Source organism: Thunnus albacares, chromosome 13 (genome assembly GCF_914725855.1).
Source record: "Thunnus albacares chromosome 13, fThuAlb1.1, whole genome shotgun sequence".
NCBI classification, from domain to species: Eukaryota; Metazoa; Chordata; class Actinopteri; order Scombriformes; family Scombridae; genus Thunnus; species Thunnus albacares.
In genome coordinates, this window is record NC_058118.1 from 23,341,235 (window position 1) to 23,361,194 (window position 19,960).

The 19,960-nt window shown below is 37.6% G+C and overlaps 1 protein-coding gene across 5 annotated transcripts in view; it reads left to right on the forward strand.

Moving 5' to 3' along the window:
- Positions 1 to 3,778: 3,778 nt before the first annotated feature.
- The window catches only part of LOC122995321 (hexokinase-2-like), a 32,031-nt gene continuing 15,849 nt past the window's right edge, over positions 3,779 to 19,960 (forward strand). The window contains exons 1-4 of one of the 5 annotated variants that reach the window (XM_044370469.1): positions 3,779 to 3,968; positions 4,723 to 4,769; positions 9,950 to 10,066; positions 19,070 to 19,232. In XM_044370469.1, the coding sequence (XP_044226404.1) occupies positions 9,950 to 10,066; positions 19,070 to 19,232 (280 nt within the window). In that variant the 5' untranslated portion in view covers positions 3,779 to 3,968; positions 4,723 to 4,769. Of the gene's footprint in view, positions 3,969 to 4,056; positions 4,081 to 4,722; positions 4,770 to 8,596; positions 8,697 to 9,949; positions 10,067 to 13,644; positions 13,789 to 19,069; positions 19,233 to 19,960 lie in introns of those variants that run through there. The other 4 variants (XM_044370467.1, XM_044370466.1, XM_044370468.1 and 1 more) reach the window with 4 other exon arrangements.

Consider the following 19,960-nt stretch of genomic DNA (forward strand, 5'->3'; position numbering starts at 1 on the left):
TTTGTAAGACTGTGTCACAATGTTTAGTTACACCATAGGACGAAAAACTGTTACTAGGGTCAAGTTTAAATGAAGCTGTTTATCCAGCTGTCGGCTATATATTATATTTATTCTGCAGCAGGATCAGTTTGAGGTATTTGTACTTTACTTGAGTGTTTCCATGTGATGCTACTTTATACTTCCACTTCACTACATTTCAGAGGGAAATATTGTACTTTCTACTCCACTACATTTATTTGACAGCTTTAGTTACTTTTCAGATGAAGATTTGACACAATGGATAATATAACAAGCTTTTAAAATACAACACATTGTTAAAGATGAAAAAGCAGTGTGTAGTCCGGGCAAGTGGCAACATCTGAGGCTGAAAACTGCAGTTCTTCAAATGGCCACATGAGGCTCCAAAAGTGAGTCAATCCCCAGAAACCCCCATGTTAACTTTACAGCAGAAATACACATGTGTATAGCCTGGTACAAAAAACAGTTTTAGCTAATTTCCTCATTCATGACAACTGTACGGGGGGGTGAATTTTTATATAACGCATCCATTTAAGCCGTAGAGTTATGCATGGTCGTGGACGTGGCCGCTTTGCGTGACAGGTCTGTAGCCGCTAGGTAGCTTGTCTCACCTGCAAGGCCTCATTCTGCCACCTCAGCTCCACTTATTTGCCCATTTTGGATTAGCCGGGAGTCAGACACTTACAGGCCAAAGTTAAATCTTCAAATTGCGGATTCAAACAACAGTTCACAACCAGAGATATTCACTATCCTATCATAAGACAAAGGAAACCAACATATCCTCCACTGAGAAGCCAGAATTACGTAATGTTTGGCATGTTCCTCTTTTTGTTACTATTCTTCCACCACAGCTTAACAGGGAAACACAAGGAGTGAATTTGATGCTAAAAAGACTGTAAATGTGTCAGATATCCACTTGATATGAATAACTCAGACTGCTGAAGCCTCATATAAGCTTCACATCAACTTTTAAATGACTGTGTGGACACACTGTGGATTTTAGCCTCCATCACTTACATTGAAAGCACATTTGAAGGATCTTTTAATATCCAGTACATATATATATATCCAGTGAACAGGAGGAATGATTACAGCGAGGAAAACCTCTTTCACTGTTCATATGGACAAAGATGAGCTCTCAGACTCTTTCTTGCTCAGTAAGGAAGTTGACTTTCAGCTACGAGGCTTCATTGTGCCGCCTCAGCTCCACTTCTTTGCCCATTTTGGATTAGCCGGGAGTCAGACACTGCCAAGATGGCGACGGCCAGAGCTGCCCACTTTGAGCTTCAAAACCACTCTTCAGAAACCAATGTGTGACGTCACAATGGCTTCGCCCATATATTTACAGTCTATGAGTCGGGGTCACATTTCACATGTCTATGAGTTGTTAACAGCTCCACCAAATAGTGATTTTTCCCTCTAAACTTCTCACATGCTTTCATTTCAATAAATGTTCAAATGATCCAATATTTCACCAAAAATAAAAGAAAAAGTCCAAAAACTGAAAACAGATTTGTGTATCAGAACTTTGTTTCTTCTTCTTTCCTCTCCCATTAATCATCTCACGACCCCTCAGATTTATCTGCTGACCCTTTGGAGGGGCCCGACCCCTAGGTTGGGAACCACTGGACTAAACTAGCTAACTGTATATAAAGTAGTGTAAACTAGCTCCACCTCCAGCAGCTACAATAGTAACATGCTGCTCTAACACTGATGCTCCACTATTAATAATCTAATGATGTCATATATAATAATAATAAACCACTACTTTTACTGCAATACTTTAACTACATCAAGCTCATAATACTTATGTACTTTTACTTAAGCAGGACTTTTACTTGTTGATGGAAAAAAAAGTATAATGTTGCAATGAGAAGACATTCTGAATCTTGTGATATCACGTCGTGTACTGTCCTCCCTTTCTTATCGTACCTGTAGGAGGGAGGCGCGGCTGCAGCTTTCAGCCTGGAAATACCAAAGCGCCTGGATGACCCCCCCCCCCCTTAGTGACCTTGGTGTCTGTCAGTTCCACCACGGTTTTTGTTCACCATGTAACTGACCAAATAATGGAAAGAAAGACAGCATTTGAAATGTTATCCACCGATAACCGAGGTGTAGACATACTACAAAATTCTCTGTACATTCCTTTGTTGCTCGGAAATCCGTTCATGTATTCACTTGTGATGCTGATGTGTGTTTTCTCCAGAGCTCTGTACTTAAACTCAAGGTAATCTTTATGATCCATAAGGGGCGATTTGTTGCACAGCCAGCAGTAAATAAATACAATCAACAACACACACCAACCTACACTCAAACAAATTACACAAAAAAACACAAAAGATTTACAAAATACAGTTCAAAAAGACAATGACAGCAGGGACAAATGAGTGTTTAAGTCTATTGGACCTGAATCTTAATAAATTTAACCTTCAAGTCTCCTCCAACGCCTCTGATTCCTGCAGGTTGCAGAATCATAGAGATCAATATGGGTACTTTTACTTAAGTAAAGGATCTAGATACTTCTTCCACTACTGTTACTAATTAAACTTAAAGATATACAGCGTCTGAACAGCAGTGATGCTGTGTGACTGAAGTCAGAGGGTGAAGATAATAAAGTGACTAAAGCCTTTACCCACCTGTAACTCCGTCCACACTATTTCCTGTCTCAGCTGCTTCACACCACAGTATCTGATTAAAATTTACCTCTTCAATTCTAATCTGATCTGAAATTTTGTTGTCATGTTTAGCAGAGAAAGGCACTGCGCCCCGACAGATAAACAGCAACATGTTACTCCTCGGTCTTTGTGTGGAAGAAACAAACATTATTAAATTAGGTTAATTAGTGAGTTTTAGAGGTGCTGGTAGGTAGATTTTGTTATATTTGGGCAGAGAGCCAGGCTAACTGTTTCCCCTTGTCTCATTTTGTCATTCCAGTCAGAGGACATGCATCTCTGAGGTCATGAAAATATGTTTAAAGACTTAAAGGACAGGTTCACAATTTTTCAAGTGTGTCTTAAAACAACAGTCAGGAGCCCAAATGAACAGTGAAACATGTTTTTCTTGCTGTAATCATTCCTCCTGTTCATACTGACCATTAGAAGATCCCTTCGTAATGCACTTACAATGGAAGTGATGGAGGACAAAATCCACAGTCCTCCTTCTGTGCAAAAATGCATTTAAAAGTTTATCTGAAGCTAATATGAAGCTTCAGCGTCCAAATAAGTCAAATCAAGTAGATATCTTTCAACGTTAGTCTTTTTAGTGCCAAAGTTCCTCTTTTTGTTACTATACTTCCACCTGCAGCTCAACACGGAAACACAGAGTGAATTTGATGCTAAAAAGACTGTAAATGTGTCAGATATCCACTTGATATGACTAACTCAGACTGCTGAAGCCTCATATAAGCTTCACATCAACTTTTAAATGACTGTGTGGACACAATGTGGATTTTGGCCTCCATCACTTCCATTGAAAACACATTTGAAGGATCTTTTAATATCCAGTATGAACAGGAGGAATGATTACAGCGAGGAAAACCTCTTTCACTGTTCATATGGACAACTGACTGCTGTTTTAAGACATGCTTGAAAAACGGTACTTTAAGGGGACAACAATGGGGGTGAAATGATCCTGGACACGCTCCGCACATGTCTTTTACGCGCAGAGAGTCATCTGCTTCTGAGAACTAAACCGGCTCTAAACCATTCATTTTTCTTCTAAGAACTCCATCATAAGCTGTTTCGGTACGTGCCGCCGCGCGCAAACCTGACAACTGCCTCCGACATCCTGTCAGCTCAGAAACGGAGTGCGTGTCTCCTGCTGTTGCGACATCAACATTACCATCTGCAGATGAAGTGGGTGTAAACATTCTCCCAAAGTGAGCTCTCAGACTCTTTCTTGCTCAGTAAGGAAGTTGACTTCTCTCAGTTCGAGCGGTGCAGGACGCAAAGGTGAGTTTACGTCTCTTCACTGTTGCTGTTTTCACACCAGAAAACAGGCTTTTACATGTCAGATGAGCTGTTTAAAGCGCTTCAGTGCAGATGTGTGATCACGGTGATGGTGGTGAGTTTTTAATGAAAAAATGAAGCCAAAGCTCAGAATTCCTGTTTAATGATGTTTTGTCCTGTCAGAGAAGATTTAAGTTAAGTTTTTTTTAAAATCAAACTTGTTGATCCTTAAGTGTGAAACAGCAGCTTTAAATATCAGCTCCTTCATTTTGCTCTGGGACCCTCTACCTCTATTTTAAAGGACACCAGACTGGCCCCTGAACCTCACGTTTGAAACTGGAGCTGTAGTCCCATGTGTGTGGCTGTTTTACATGAAGGAGTGCCTTTAGCTGTAATGTTGTCCCGTCAGTGTCTCGTCATCTGAAGCTCTTTTGTCAGCTCATGACTGAACTGGTCTAGTGTGTTTTCTCTGTCGCCTGCTGCTCAGATAAGAAAGTTGAAATGCTCTTTTAAACTTTTTTTAAACGGGTCAAATTAGTCTGAAAAGTCTCCATACTGTCCGTGTAGATGCACTGTGGAACACAGATTATATTTTGGATCCTGTAAATACAAGTTATTTTAAAGCTACTGATGTAAAATGTCACTCTCACCAGACTTTCTGTTAAATTTGCTTAAAAAAGTAACAGACAGCAGCTGTAAAGAGCTTAAGACAGATTTGTTTTACAGTCTGTTCTTGCTTCTGTTCACCCTCTGTCAGGTGAAGAGGCGTAGCTGAAATAAAACCTGCCTCCAGGTGGAAGAAGAGTGAGTGTTACAGGTTTTTTTTTCATTCATGCTAACAGAGAGGGTAACTTTCTCTGTAGGTGGAGTTTTTCTTTAAATGTCAGGCAGAGTGTGATGTGTACGGTTTTAGTCTCAGAGACAAAAAAAAATCATCTTCTCGGTGGAGTTAAACTTCAACAGGTGGAGTGAAAGAGACACAGTTTGTCCTGTAATGTGATCTTAAAGAAACACTCCACCCAGAAACACAACAGAACCAGATCATCAGCTAGAGTCACCCCTCAGGTCACAGAGGTCATAACCTCTGTTTCTTCAGGGCATTTTGGGCTGTAGTTTACAGTTTACACATGACAGTTAAACTCAGAGCTGTAAAACCAAATCGTCACTATTCCAGGTCACTTTCTCTGTCGTTAACTCACTCAGGCAACAATGACTGTAGCTACATTCGTTTATTTCTGTAGCCATGATAGCAGCATGGCTCTATAGATAGTGATGTCCACCAAACTGAAATATCTCAACGACTATCTGATGGATCGCCATGAAATCTGCTTCAGACATTCATGTCCTCCAAGAAGATGAACCCTTCTGACTTTTCCTCTGGTGCCACTGAGTGAAATATCTCTGTTAGAGGGATTGTCCCAAACCTATAACTCAATTCAGACACTTCATTGAACTGATCTTGATCTTGTTGAGTTCAGTAGTTCTGAGCTCATTATACAGGAACGTTTTTCTGCCCTTGATGTTTTCTAACACAGCAGTATCCCGAGATAGCAGCTTCCTTTAAATGTTATACGTGCTCTTTCTCAGGTGTGTTTTGTTGGCACTCAGCCACTTTATATGGTAGGATGTACTAATCTGCAGTGTTTACTTTGGTTTGTGTATTTATATTTGTACCCGTTAGATATAATACAGTGTCTTTGAACCAGTCTGATGATGAACAGAAGGTGGATGTGAAATAAGGGTTTGTTCACCTTCTTTGTGTTACTGGACCTTCCAGTATGTGGACTTTAAATCAGCATTTAATACTAATATAAAGCCACATCATTATGGATAAAAAGGATTACTAAGTGATTTTGTTATTTATTCATATATACAGCAGTTAATATCATTTCCCTTCAAGATGAGAATTATTTGCAGTATTTTAAGCTCTGAAATCTGAACCGTGATAGTTGGTTAGATTCAAACAGTAATAGAGTTGAAAAGTAATAAAGTTCTGATAGGGAAAGTTTTTCCCCAGTCACCATGAAGAAGAAGAAGAAGTACTTTATTTATCCCTGTGGGGAAATTGATCCTGTGCATTTGACCCATCCTATAAACACACACTCACTAGGAGCAGTGGGCAGTTGAAGTTGCAGCGTCCGGGGACCGACTCCAGTTCTTTTTGCCAGTGCCTTAATGATGGGAGGAAACTGGAGCACCCAGCAGAAACCCACACAAACATTCAGGGAGCATACAAACTCCCCACAGAAAGAATTTTATATGTAGGACCTTCTTGTTATGAGGCAATTGTGTGGCCCAAATCAAGGGTTAAATGCACCATCTTAGCCAATTTTTCAAAAAATCCACATTTTAAACTGCACCTTCATGTGGACTTTAAATTTACAAAGAATGTGTTGTTTTGGGAAATAGTTTATTGCTGCATTCCTTTTCGTATGTTCAGTAAAAGTTCACACAAGGTCAAGCTGCTTCTCCACTGACGGCTTAACAAATACTGGATGTTCTCAGGAGTGTGTTTTGGTTCTTCTAACATCTATATTTTATACACCCGCGATATATCAGTAACGATGTTTCATTGACAAGAGTCGACAGACGTGTTAGCGGCTCTGTGAGGCTTCAGTCAGACACACCGGTGCTTCGAGCTAAATGCTAACGTATCGTTAAAATACATCTTAAACAATGACTGTTGGGCAACGGTTAATATATTTTCTCTTGTCTCATGTTTTTTATTTCCTTTTGTTGTCGCCTTCCCATCTCTTGTTATTTTTATTCAATGTAATCCTGTTTATCTTGTTTTGAACTTTTAGGAGAGGTCTTTGTATATTGATTTATTTATTATTATTATATATTTATTTGTTATATATAAGTGTTTGTTTCCTTGAAATTCATGTATAGCTGAGTACGTGTAGGTAAAAGGATGTTTGTATATATGTGAATGTCTCTGTGTTTAAATCTTTTATTGTTTATACCACATTTTAAGCATATATTACTCAAAAAAAGTCTGTAATACTCATTTAACTACAAACTGTACAATTACTGTACAATACTATGAAGTTTGCTTGGAGTAATAATTAGTTTAGTTCATGGTTGTAGGTCTTTATTGTGCGCCTACAAAAGATGAGGAAAAAAAACCCCAACATAGCCTCCACACTGGATTATTCTTTATCATTTAGTGGGATTCCCATTCATCATTGCCTTGGGTTCTTGCAGTCCATATTCAATAAAATAAATATTGTATGCTTTTATAAAAACTAAATTTTAATTCCAGGCTTCTTCAGGTCCCTGGACAGTTAGTTAGTCCCACTATGACTGCTAATTAGCACCATACGAAGTAGGCAACAGCTGATGGGAATTTCAATAGCTGTGCAGGTGTTTGTCCAAAGTATTGGACAAATTAAAATACCTGATGATGGCACTAGATGAAAACTTAGAGATCACCAAAGATATTGTAATTTATACTGTTGGACCATGAATTTTTGTGCCACATTTCGTAGCGATCCATCTAGTAATTGTTGAGATATTTCAACCTGCTGGTGGCGCTAGAGGAAAAGTTGAAGGCTCACCAAAGTCAGTAGGATTCATCCTCTTTGGAACATAAACATCTGTACCAAATTTCATCCCAATCCATCCAATATTTGTAGAGATATGTTAATCTGAACCAAAGTGGTGGACAGACTGACCTAAAGACCAACAAACTTCTTAGTTTGCTAAAGGACAGTGAAGTAGAATAAAGTGTTGTTCTGCAGGTTCAGGCCTCATTTTCAACACTCAGAAAACGAAAGAAATCCATACAGCTGGTGAAGCATTAGCAAATATTATATAATATAATATATAAACCACAATTAGCGTGCATCTATAAGAAGAGGAAGTTGAGCTCTTGAGGTTACTGTGAACACCACGTCATATTGTTTTATAGGTTTACTGAAAGAAGTGTTACTTGTAGTGTGTGTTGGATTGCCAGAAGGTCATTTTAAGGACAGTCAGTGTGTCTGGTAAGTTGATCAAACACAAGAAATGTTAGCCTTCTTAAATGGAGCAAGTGGTAATATAGTGTTTTTTGTTTTTAATGTGTTAATTCATTGGTTCTTTTAAAGATTATTTTTCACTTGATGATAAAAATGGGATGTAGATGAGTGGGAGAAGGCAGATTCAGTCATGTCTTATTTTAATTTATTCCGCTTTTTCTGATGGTTGTTTCTTTAATTTGTTGGGTCAATTCCTGAAAGATGATATCTTTAATCTTGTGTCCACTAGAGCAGCAACTAATGATTATTTTCTTATTGATTAATCTGTTGATTATTTTCTTGATTAATAGATTAGTCGTTTGATCTGTAAAATGTCAGAAAATTGTGTAGAATGTCAATCACTGTTTCCCAAAGCCCAAGATGACGTCCTCAAATGAATTGTTAAGTCCACAACCCAAAAATATTCAGTTTACTGTCATAGAGGACTAAAGAACCAGAAAACATCCACATTGAAGAAGATGGAATCAGAAAATTTTGACTTTTTTCTCTAAAAAAAGACTCAAAACAATTAATGAATTATCAAAATAGTTGGCAATTAATTTAATAGTCAGCAACTAATCGATTAATCGACTAATCGTTGCAGCTCTAGTGTCCACAAGATAGAAAATAAAATCTTTCGGGACTTTAGAGGCTCCAGAGTTTGCTGTTAGGGCAACAAAAATTTAGCAACCCCTTCACCAACACTGAAGACAGAAATGTTCACATCGAGGTCTGTGGAATATTTTAGCAGCCAAAATACATCATACTAAGCTTAACCTCAGCAGAAGACAGATATTACTACCGCTAGAGAAACTTTATTCTCTGTTTTGGTTTTCTCATGTCTCTAACTAAAAATGTTTATGTCTAAAAAGTTATAAAGATTAGCTATTCAGCCTAGCAGATCTTCACAGTTCAAATTTGACATACTAGCTTACAGCTATCTAAGCTAGTTAGCAACTTGTTTACCAACTGAAATCCACAATCTTGAATTAATTAGCTTGTAGCTATTTCTTTTATGTGAGCCCAGTTCCTTTTCTGTCTCGAGTTTGTCAGTTGGCAGCTAAGTTACACGTTATGAGGTTTCGATAGCATGTCTATGCCTAAGACCAAAGGCTAACAGATGAATGCTAGCTAAATATATTTGTTACAATGCTAACTTGCCAACTTTTGCCAGCAGTTAAGTACAGAAGTGGATACTAGTTTATTTTAGAACATAAACAGAAAACCCCAATATCATGCGTCAATTTTTTTGGCATTTTTTTGGCCTCCATCACTTACACTGAAAGCACATTTGTAGGATCTTTTAATATCCAGTATGAACAGGAGGAATAATTACAGCGAGGAAAACCTCTTTCACTGTTCATATGGACACCTGACTGCTGTTTTAAGACATGCTTGAAAAATGGTCCTTTAAGGGGACAACAATGTGGGTGAACTGATCCAGGACAGAAACGCTCCGTACGTGTCTTTTACGCGCAGACATTCACCTGCTTCTGCGAACTAAACCGGCTCTAAACCATTCATGTTTCCTCTAAGAACTCCATCATGACCACTGTGTCCGAGTGGTCTCATTTCCTGTTTGTTTCACGCTGTTGGTTTAACTGTCCGTTTGCTTCTGTACGTGTCGCCGCGCCCAAACCTGACAACTACCTCTGACATCCTGTGCGACTGTCAGCTCAGAAAGTTGAAATGTTCTTTTAAACTCTTTTTAAACGGGTCAAATTAGTCTGAAAAGTCTCCATACTGTCAGTGTAGGTGCACAGTGGTCTGAGTTTAAACTAAAAGCCCTCTAGCATTTCATACACAGTCCAGCCATATATGAGGTTTTGACCAAGTCTTGTTATATTGCCTTATGTTGTTTTTACATTGTGTCTTGATGTCTTTTATGTTTTATGTAAAGCACTTTGAATTGCCTTGTTGAAATGTGCTATACAAATAAACTTGCCTTGCCTTGAATTGACCCTCTTAACCTCCTCTGTACAGATGAGCAGCCCAAAGGCAAACGGCGAGAGCAGCACACAGATTTCTAAAAAGGCCAAAATGAGTGGAGACACCTCGACCCAGTACCTGGACGGCATTCCTCCAGACACACTTAGTAAGGTATGTGTCACCTGAGAACAAAATATGTTTTATTGTTGTTGTAGATGAGTCACAGTCATTGTTAGATGAGACACCACAGCGTCACTATATGTGGAAAACATGATGGAAATATGATATTTCTGTTTGTTTCATGTATTAATTTGAGGAACGTTAAAACATCACTCGACACAGATCTGATGTTTTCGTCTCTTCAGTGGAAGTTTGGGTGACGTTTAAGTCACATGCTTCATGTACGACATCATTTATTCACCAAGTCGGTTTACATCTCATGTTGCTTTTATTGATGCACCAACTTTTAAAAGCTTTCTGGCAATATTTCAAGATTCTTTCAAATTTTCAGCATTTCCAATTACCTGTTTTTAAGCGCATTTTCAATTTGCGCATAAAAAACGAATGGCAAGAGGTCAGATTTTATCCAAAAATGCTGAACATTGAAGGTCGTCACTGCAGCAATGTCAACACGGAGGAAAGTCAATCAAAATCACAAATTCTGTTACAATGATTGAACAGCAATTTGAAGCAAGATGTCTGGAAATCAGCCAACTACAAAGACACAAAGTAACAATAAACAACATAAACAATTACTACATTTAAGCATTATATTTAAAAAGTTATATAAACTTATAAATGAACTGAAAGTTATGTTAAAGCCAAAGGTTACAAACAAAAAGTTGCATTAAAATACAGACAATACAGCTGCTGGCAGACAACTTTTATCCACAACTATGTTTTATTTTGCAGCCTGTAAAGACATAACATGTAATCACTTAATTCCAAGAAAACCGAGTGTAAATAAACACAAAAATGTAGAATACAACAGCTTTCACCTTAGCAACTATGAGAAACTTTCTAACAAAGGACTAACTGCAGAGTTCACAGAGATAGCAAAGTGATTACATAAGTGTGATTGTGTAAAACCTTAATCTTGGCGACATTCATAACTTTCCGTTTCTGTGAACTATGTCTTGTTGCAAACTGCGGTAAGAAACTGGCTCAGGGAGTCAGTGCTGCTGGAGGAGGAGTCTCAGATTAGGAAATCACACACAGAGTTTATAGTGTGAGTCACAGGGCCATTCAGGGATACAGGAATAGTAAAAACTTGAATCATGACTATTCCATTAATTTTTTACAACAGAGGAGTTCCCATTTTCTGAGATTTTTACAACAGTTTGAATCAGAGGAGACACATAGCCTCATGATCACACCCAATACGCCTCTTTATTCCCAGAAGACCTGCTCAAGATTTTTCTTAGTCAGCTGTGATGTCTGGACATTTTTGAAAGATGTTTCACGCCTTCAGTCAATGTGATGAGCTGAATCATTTAAATGTGTGAAATATATTCCGAGAAATTGTCTTTTAAAAACAGATTTTGGGTGAGGCTCAGATATGACCTGCTCTAAAAGCTTCGTTTGCGATATTTTTTTCTACCTCGCCAACAAGCTGACATCATGTCCGTAAATGGCAGTCCGTTCTGTAGCCTTGGTTGCTAAGGTTGTTGCTAAGGTTTTTCCATGCGTTGTCAATTCTGAAATTTCGTATCAGATTTCGGCTCCAGCGTGTATGGATGGATTTGAGAAGTTGACATTTCAAGAAAAGAAGGAGAGGAATTTATCACTGTAAATCATCCAAAGATATTCCAGTAGAGTCCTAGAATATAAAAATAGACCTGGAAATGTGCAGAATATGTCCCCTCGAATGACGGGTCATTCGAAGACGAGTAAAAGTTCACAGCCTGCTAACAAAGTGACTCTGCAGTACTCACTACAAACCAGAAAACAAAGAATGTTGAATTGATGGAAAATGTAGAGGAAACATCACTATTCTAACATACAATAAAGAGGCCGTGTTGTTATTTAAATCACAAGTGTTTATTCTCTGTATGGTGGCTCAGCTCTACACTGTCAGACTTGGTTTAACTTATCATCAGTCTATAGCTGCATTTGTGCTTCACCCAACCAGTTAATGGGAGTCCTGCTGTAGCCCCGGATTTCACCTGTTGATATCCCCACGGCAACACTAAAGGGGTGTATCCATGATCAGGCTATATTGTGCTTTAATTATATTCCCGATAGTTACTGTAAGTGGGTTTCCATCCACCTTTTTTTATGCAAATTTGACGGAAGTCTGCATATAAAAAACCTGAGTGGAAACATTGATAATTAATAATAATGTTGCAGTGGAAACAACAGAAATAGTGGAAATATCACAAAAAGTGTTCCTGTTGTCTGAGGTGTAAAAGTTGGTGTATGGATAAAAAGAAAATGCAGCCTCAGCCAAGCGTTTTGTGATATTTTTATAAAAATTTGTGACATTTCCAATTCATTTTTTAATGGGCAAATTGAAAATGCGAATAAAAACGGAGAGCGGAGGTTGCAATTAGCAGGTTTGTCCCATCAGAGATTCCAAATAATAAAAATAAAGATGAGTTAGATCAAATGCTGTTGTAGCCTGATACGTATGAAGATCGTCTGTCATATTTAAACCAATTACAGAATGAGTGACATGGCGTGTTGGAGATTCATAGCAGACTGTTTATTTTTGCTCTGCATGTTTGCAGAGTTATGCGCTGCAGTGCGGGCTGGGCCAAGCCAATATAAAGTATGCCTTTTAATAGTCCCAACCATCGCAGTCATGATGGTGGAATGAAGTGAGCCAGCGCTCCGCTGATGAAAAGCAGGAACGAGCATGTAGGAACAAGAGAAGGAGGAGGGAATTATACAAGGCTGGGAGGGAAGGGCTGGAAGAGTTTAACGCTACAGAGAGAAAAAGTGAGACGAGGCCTGAGCAGACATGCCTCTGGAAAAGTACTGCAATTCATGAAAGAGAAGAAGAAGAAGAAGAGAGACACAAAGAGAGGAGTGGCGTATGTTTGTATCCACACTTAACCTTAAACATCTGCAAACATTCAGGAACCAGATCCTGATCCTTATCCTCGTCCTGGTGCTGGAACCAGGTTCAATAATAAAAAATAGTACTGCTACAATTAATAATAATAATAATAATAATAATAATAATAATAATAATAATAATAATAATAATAATAATAATAATAATAATTGTATTTATACATTACATTTCATATTAAAAGATGCTACGTGGTTTCATGGCCGGTTAAAAATGCACAGAAAAAGACATGCAAAAAGGAAAAAAACTAAAAAAAAAGCAGAAAAACATTATCAGATCAGAGATATTTTAAAAGATAAGTAAGAAAACTTCAAGAAAATAATGTTGGAGCTAAATTAATGGATGATGGATCAAAGAGTACAAGTTTTATTCAAATATATAGAATCACCTTTGCAAAAGCAGAAGAAATTCACAGTTTTAATCCTGTGTCCCTTTGTTAATTGTTCATTTATCTCTTGTTATTTGTAAAATACATGTCACAAAATTAGTATTTATGGTATAGTTTGATGACGTCACTTGTAAAAATGTGCCATCGTAAAACCCTCCTCGACCCGAATGATCTTCCATCATAGTTTAGCAACCGTAACAAGTCACGGCACGTCTGTGGACGTCTCCGCATGTTAAAGTGATGTACATGAGGGTGTAGTAAGAAAGATGATCCATATATAAAGAGTTTTAGCTTTTCCAAAACCAAAAATAAAAGAGCAAAAGTGTAAGGAATGCATTAAACAGAGTGTTTGTCTGCTATCGTTAACTAGCTTATTATTAGCTTTAGCAGGAAGACCAAGGAGCACATCATTAGCTAACAACATTTTCTGTAAATACAGTTTACATTAGAAAAATAACTTCAGAAATGGGACATGGGACATATCAAAGTTTGTGCTAACGTTAGCCATTCTGTCAGTTGTTTATTGGATTTGGGGAAGTTTACAGTTAACTCGTTACCTGAGATAATGTTACATTAGCTAAACAGATCAGTTATTTCTCACCCTCAGTGCCTTTTCTCTTGTAGAAGTGAAACATACTGTCCGAAAATACAAACAATAACGCAAAACTCTGTGTTGATTGTTCAAGTATATTTCAGCATCCTAATAGGGTTATGTTAGAGCAAAATAACATTTTAAGCACATTTTTATTTATAATATTGTACTATAATACATGGGACACCTAGACCTACTGTGAAATACAAAAACAGCTCCTTTTAATGTCCTTGTTTTAGTGTTTGTTGACTCCAGATGGAAATTAGCTTGTAGCTAAATCTGGTACTCTTATCTTTACTTGTGAAAAAAGGTAGTGGGGTGCTCGAGGACTGTCTTGATCATATAAAACTCATGAAAAACGCAGGTGCTCTTGAAGAGCAGGACTCCACACGAGTGCCTAAAGTTTGTTTTTCCTTCTATGTGATTATCTCTTATCTTTGTATGAGATTCTTTTGTACACAGTTCCTGACAAATAAATGTAAAAAACTATTAGAAAACCTTTATTTATTCTACATGGATCATCAACAGGTGAGAATACTAACTACTAAATACTTGTCAGGGACCTGTTAGCTTTAGCCTCAATCTTTTAGCACATGTATGTAGACACTTTTATGTCTCACTTACTTCTACTTCAAGGTTCTCATTTAAAATTAATAATCTGGAAACATTAAAAAGTCAGCTCAGGAAGGTTTTCAACCTACTCACAGAGTTAGTGTTAACTAGCTAGTTAGTTAGCTACAGCTAATGAAATCTGCCGGTGCTAGAAATGCTACCTCTGTGTTAAATCAACATATTGTTTTAAAAATTACTACAAATTTCATGGTAAATCTGCCATTCTTACCATTATAAATTGTGCTCAAATGGAAAGCTTGATGCTAATCAGGTTTGCTTTGTCTGATGCATTCATTCAGCCATGTGACAGGACAAGATGAAATGATAACTGTTAGCGTTAATTTCATGCAGTTCCACCCTGATATCATCCTGATATGACCCGCTCTGCCAGGGAGTCGTATTTTTCGGGGATTGTAGCAGCAACAGCAGGACTGTTGAAACTTGTCAGAAGTATTTCAGACTCTTACGGTAAAGGATGTGTGTGAGAAAAAAAAAACCGACCATGCTGCCAAGGAAAATATTCACCAACACTGACAGGCTCTGATGAAACTGGTCCTGTGATCCAGTCTGAACCGATAGATGTGGAAATCTGGATGTACAGAAAATTTAACACTCCAAACACTTAACAGAAACACACACACAAAGACACACACCCTACATCTTACAAACTCACCTACAAAGCTTTGGTATTTGGATTAAGGAGGGTTTAGTTTGGATCTGTGAGGACGCAAAACTAAAGTGAACAACAAAGTGACAAACAGAGAACAAAATCCAAACTGTGTGAAGTCCAACTTTGGCCTTGAGACTCACATGACCACACCCAACACGCCTCTTTATTCCCAGAAGGCCTGCTCAAGATTTTAGTCAGCTGTGATGTCGGGACATTTTTAAAGATGTTTCACGCCTTCAGTCAACGTGATGAGCTGAATCATGCAAATGTGTGAAATATATTCTGAGAAATTATATTTTAAAAACACATTTTGGGTGAGACTCAGATAAGACGGATGATGGAGTGTCTGCCTTCAGCTTCATGTGTTCATGTTGGTTTTTAGGCTGAAGTAGCAACATTATAGTAACCCAGCAACTTTTTTAAATCACCTGTCTAACTCCACATTATCTTGATTTCAGGGGCCATATTATGCTTTTTCTGGCTTTGTGTTAATTATATCCTGTTATGATGTCGGATGCAAAACATGGTCAAAGTGCCAAAACTTGAGGTGAACGTATGTAGAAATGTTCCCTGCAAGTCAAAAGTCAGGGCTTCAACCTGCTTTGAACGCTTCGTTTGCAACGATTTTTTCTATCTTGCTGACAAGCTGACGTCGGCTTGTCGCACATGCCCGTGAACGGCCGTCTGTTTCGTAGCCTTGGTTGCTAAGGTTGTTGCTAAGATTCTTCCATGTGTTGTGAACTCTCATATTTCGGATCAGATTTTGGCTTCAACGTGTATGGATGGATTTAAGAAGTTGACATTTCAAGTAAAGAAGGAGAAAAAGTAGAGAAATCCTACTACTATAGTTTGTTTATGTTTACGCTACAGGGAGCTGACCAATCAGAACAGAGTGGGCTCATTGGGAGGCGGGGCCTTAAAGAGACAGGAGCTAAAACGGCCTGTTTGAGACAGAGGCTGAACTGAGGGGCTGCATAAAGGACCAGTAGAAGATAAATAAGGAGTTTTTAACTGTAAAGTATGCAAAGATATTCCAGTAGAGCCCCATAATGTAAAAATAGAGCGGGAAATGTGCAGAATATGTCCCATTTAAGATTAAACCAAAAGTAATAAACATAAATGTGTACAGAAATGTAAAAATAATTCCACAACGATTTGGACCAAAGAAAGTGCTCTGCACAATAGGTGTGATCACACCTCTACACCACACTGTACTGTACTTTACCTGTTCATGTTAATGGTATGTTACAGCTGCATCAGTGCTGCTTTTAAAAAACAAGGCAGTGTTTTTCCAGCTTCAAAGGAAACGGAAACAGGAAGAGAAATGTGAATTGTTGCTGCCATCTCCAGAGGATCATTATATGTTGTACAAGCCAGGCCTCTTCCTGCAGAATACCCCTCTGAAACATTTCATTTTACAGAAACAGGAGCATAAACATTAAAGCTTTAAGACACATATAAGTCATACAGAGCAGTGACAAAATGTAACATTAGGTCATACATGTTACAAACTGGTTGGCACCACACTGAGCATGTTTTATTCATAATAACACACATTTAATTATATTATTGTTTACATCCAGATATGTGTGTACAATGCTTTTATATATTTAAATGTGTATGACTGTAAGGTTACATATGTGGGACTCAGTACCTGCGTTCACACGTATGCATTTTTTCCTTATTGAAATTATAAATAAATAATGAAATATAAATAAATAACATAACTTTATTTATATACCATGTAGAGACAAGCTGAGAAAACCAGTGTAAAGGGCAGATTTTGAACTTTCACACAACTTTCATTCAGTCATTTATGTCTGCTGACACAAATATATTTTTAGTGATGTAAATTAACATGTAAACAGACTGTACTGTAGTTTCTTTTCTTACATTTTTCTGCTTGTGTATGAGTAGTAAAACAATATTTCTACAACCTTACAAACAAACTAAACAAAGACAAAAATGAGTACATAGAAAGTCAGAGACCATCAACATATCAAAACATAAAACGAGGGAAACATAACTTGGGGGTTTGAGGGTTTGTGTACAAGCTGTAAAGCAGCGGTTCTCAATCTGGGGTCTGGGGACCTACAGGGGTCCTTGATGGGGTTCCAGGGGGTCCCCAGAAAAATAGGGAATATTTTAATTTTACTATTATTTCATTGACTAGAAATTAGCCCAATGAGAGAAAGTATAAAAATGATTATTCTGTTAATAGGTTTCACGCTCTTCACTGTTAATCTGACCATCTACACTATAGACAGTTATGGAACAAATAAATATTTATCAGATGTGGATCCCTGAGACTGCATCTCATCAAATCCCTCTTTCTTCTTTTCTTTCAGTTAAATGTACAAAAAATACAGAAAAATGACCAAAAATAATTTGGAAAAAAATCCTCCAGGCTTCTTCTTGCACAACTCTGCTTAGTGTTTTTACATGTAAAAAGAAGGAAATGAATCACATAATCCTGTCTTTTTAGTAACTTTCAACTGAGTGACCACAGATACATAAATATAGATACAGTATTTCTAAACGGCACAGTGGGAAAGTGAATGAAACTGGTTGGCAGGTTGGTTAAAGACAGAGATGTGACACACCTGATCAGATTGTTATCTACGTGGCCACAGATTCCTAGAAATACCATGTACACTTGTATTATTACTGGAACATCTTCAACATCTTTCCAGTTCATTCAGGTTTACTGGTACTCACTTTTGTACAGGTGCGGCCTGCATGAAGCAGAATATTAAAATCTGGTAAAACTACCGTAGACATGTGAGTTAAAACTATTTGAAGGAGAAATTGGGTCAATGCAGCAGAAACTATCTGTGGTTTGACGTTGAAGATTTTGAGGAAATGCTGCCATCTTGTGAGTAAATAATATTAAATCTGTTCTGATCCATCAATGTTTGGTTTTCTCTTGAGGATCAAATCAATGTTTACAGTCTGCAACAAAAGTATGATGGTATTAATGTTTATATGTCAACTTTATGTATATCAGCTTTATAGATACTATACTTATGTCTTTATTTAATACTTTATTCAAACAGGTTGTCTCATTGGGAGAGATCTATGTACAAGAATAAACATGAACAGACAGAGTTTCAAACACACACGTTTGACATTATTTTCACATCAACCGTGCGGACTGTAAATGAATTTCTGGAACTTTGAGACACAGATGACCAGAGAGCAGATGTTCACGGAGACAACAATTAATTATCAATAGACAGAGATGAGTACAAGAGAGCAGCTTCTGCCATCAAGGAGACTTTTCCACTGGAGAATTTCCTGTGTCGAGATAATGAGAAGGACTAGAAAGTGAGAGACAACTGGAAAAAAAACTGTTGTGGAGTGGCTGTAGTAAAAGTAAATGGTCTGGTAAAGCTCCCCAATGACAATCATTTAAGTGTCTTTAACCTAATCATATCATGTATATTCTAGTTAGTGTTTGGCATATAATATGATCCATCAGCACGGAGCATGAACTGTGTGTATGAAGGTAAAAGTCATTCACACACATAAAACACTCTAAAATACAAATACAACAATGTAATAAAAGAATTAAAAGGGTTAAGGGTTCTCTTTTAACCTCTAATTTGATCTAAAATACATTCCTGATGTCATATAGGACACGTAATTATAACCTTATTTGCCTTTTTGAGGACTTCAGTCATAAGTTATTGAAGGGATCTCTGTGTTTTGCCAGTAATTTTAGAGCTGAGCTTAATGGTTCTCGTACTTTTCTCTCTCTCTCTCTCTCTCTCTCTCTCTCTCTCTCTCTCTCTCTCTCTCTCTCTCTCTCTCTCTCTCTCTCTCTCTCTCTGCAGGTGCAGAAGTATCTCGAGGGTTTCATTTTGACTCCGGAGAAGCTGATGGAGGTTTCTGCTCGGCTGAAGAGGGATCTGAACCGAGGTTTGGGGAAACACAGTCATCACAGGGCGCCCGTTAAGATGCTGCCCACCTTCGTCAGGGCCACACCGGATGGGACGGGTAAGGACGTTCACAATGTTTTAATATCAAAGGAGTTGTTAGTAGTTACTTGATTTTTGTTTGGACCCCCTAGCGACCGCTCTGTGGTAGCTGATGGGGATCCGAATAAAAAAATAAAGAATAAACAAACGACTTACAGCCAGTTTCCACTGTGGATGATGGGAAATGATGGCACATATGTTGTTGTTATTCAGTTAATTCAAGTACATGTTTAAAATAGGATATTTAGAACTTACACAAATGTGTATGAGGAGTATAAATACAAACTAAAGCAAACTAGACAATTTCTAAGAACTTCCTGTATAAGCAACACCAACTAGAACCCGACCGATATGTATCAGCCCATATCAGCTCATTGCAGATATACTGGTATCAGATATACTGGTATCAGATATACTGGTATCAGACATACTGGTATCAGACATATTGGTATCAGACATATTGGTATCAGATATACTGGTATCAGATATATTGGTATCAGATATATTGGTATCAGATATATTGGTATCAGATATATTGGTATCAGACATATTGGTATCAGATATATTGGTATCAGATATATTGGTATCAGTTTGTCTTACGGAATTAATGACTTCTTTTAAATCACTTCTTAAAACTTACCCTTGTATTAATCTGAGCTCCAAGTTTTATGTTTCCAGTTCAACAATGTTTTATGTGTTTATTTTCACTGTTTTTATCTTGTTTTATTATATTTTTTTGGTATTTTA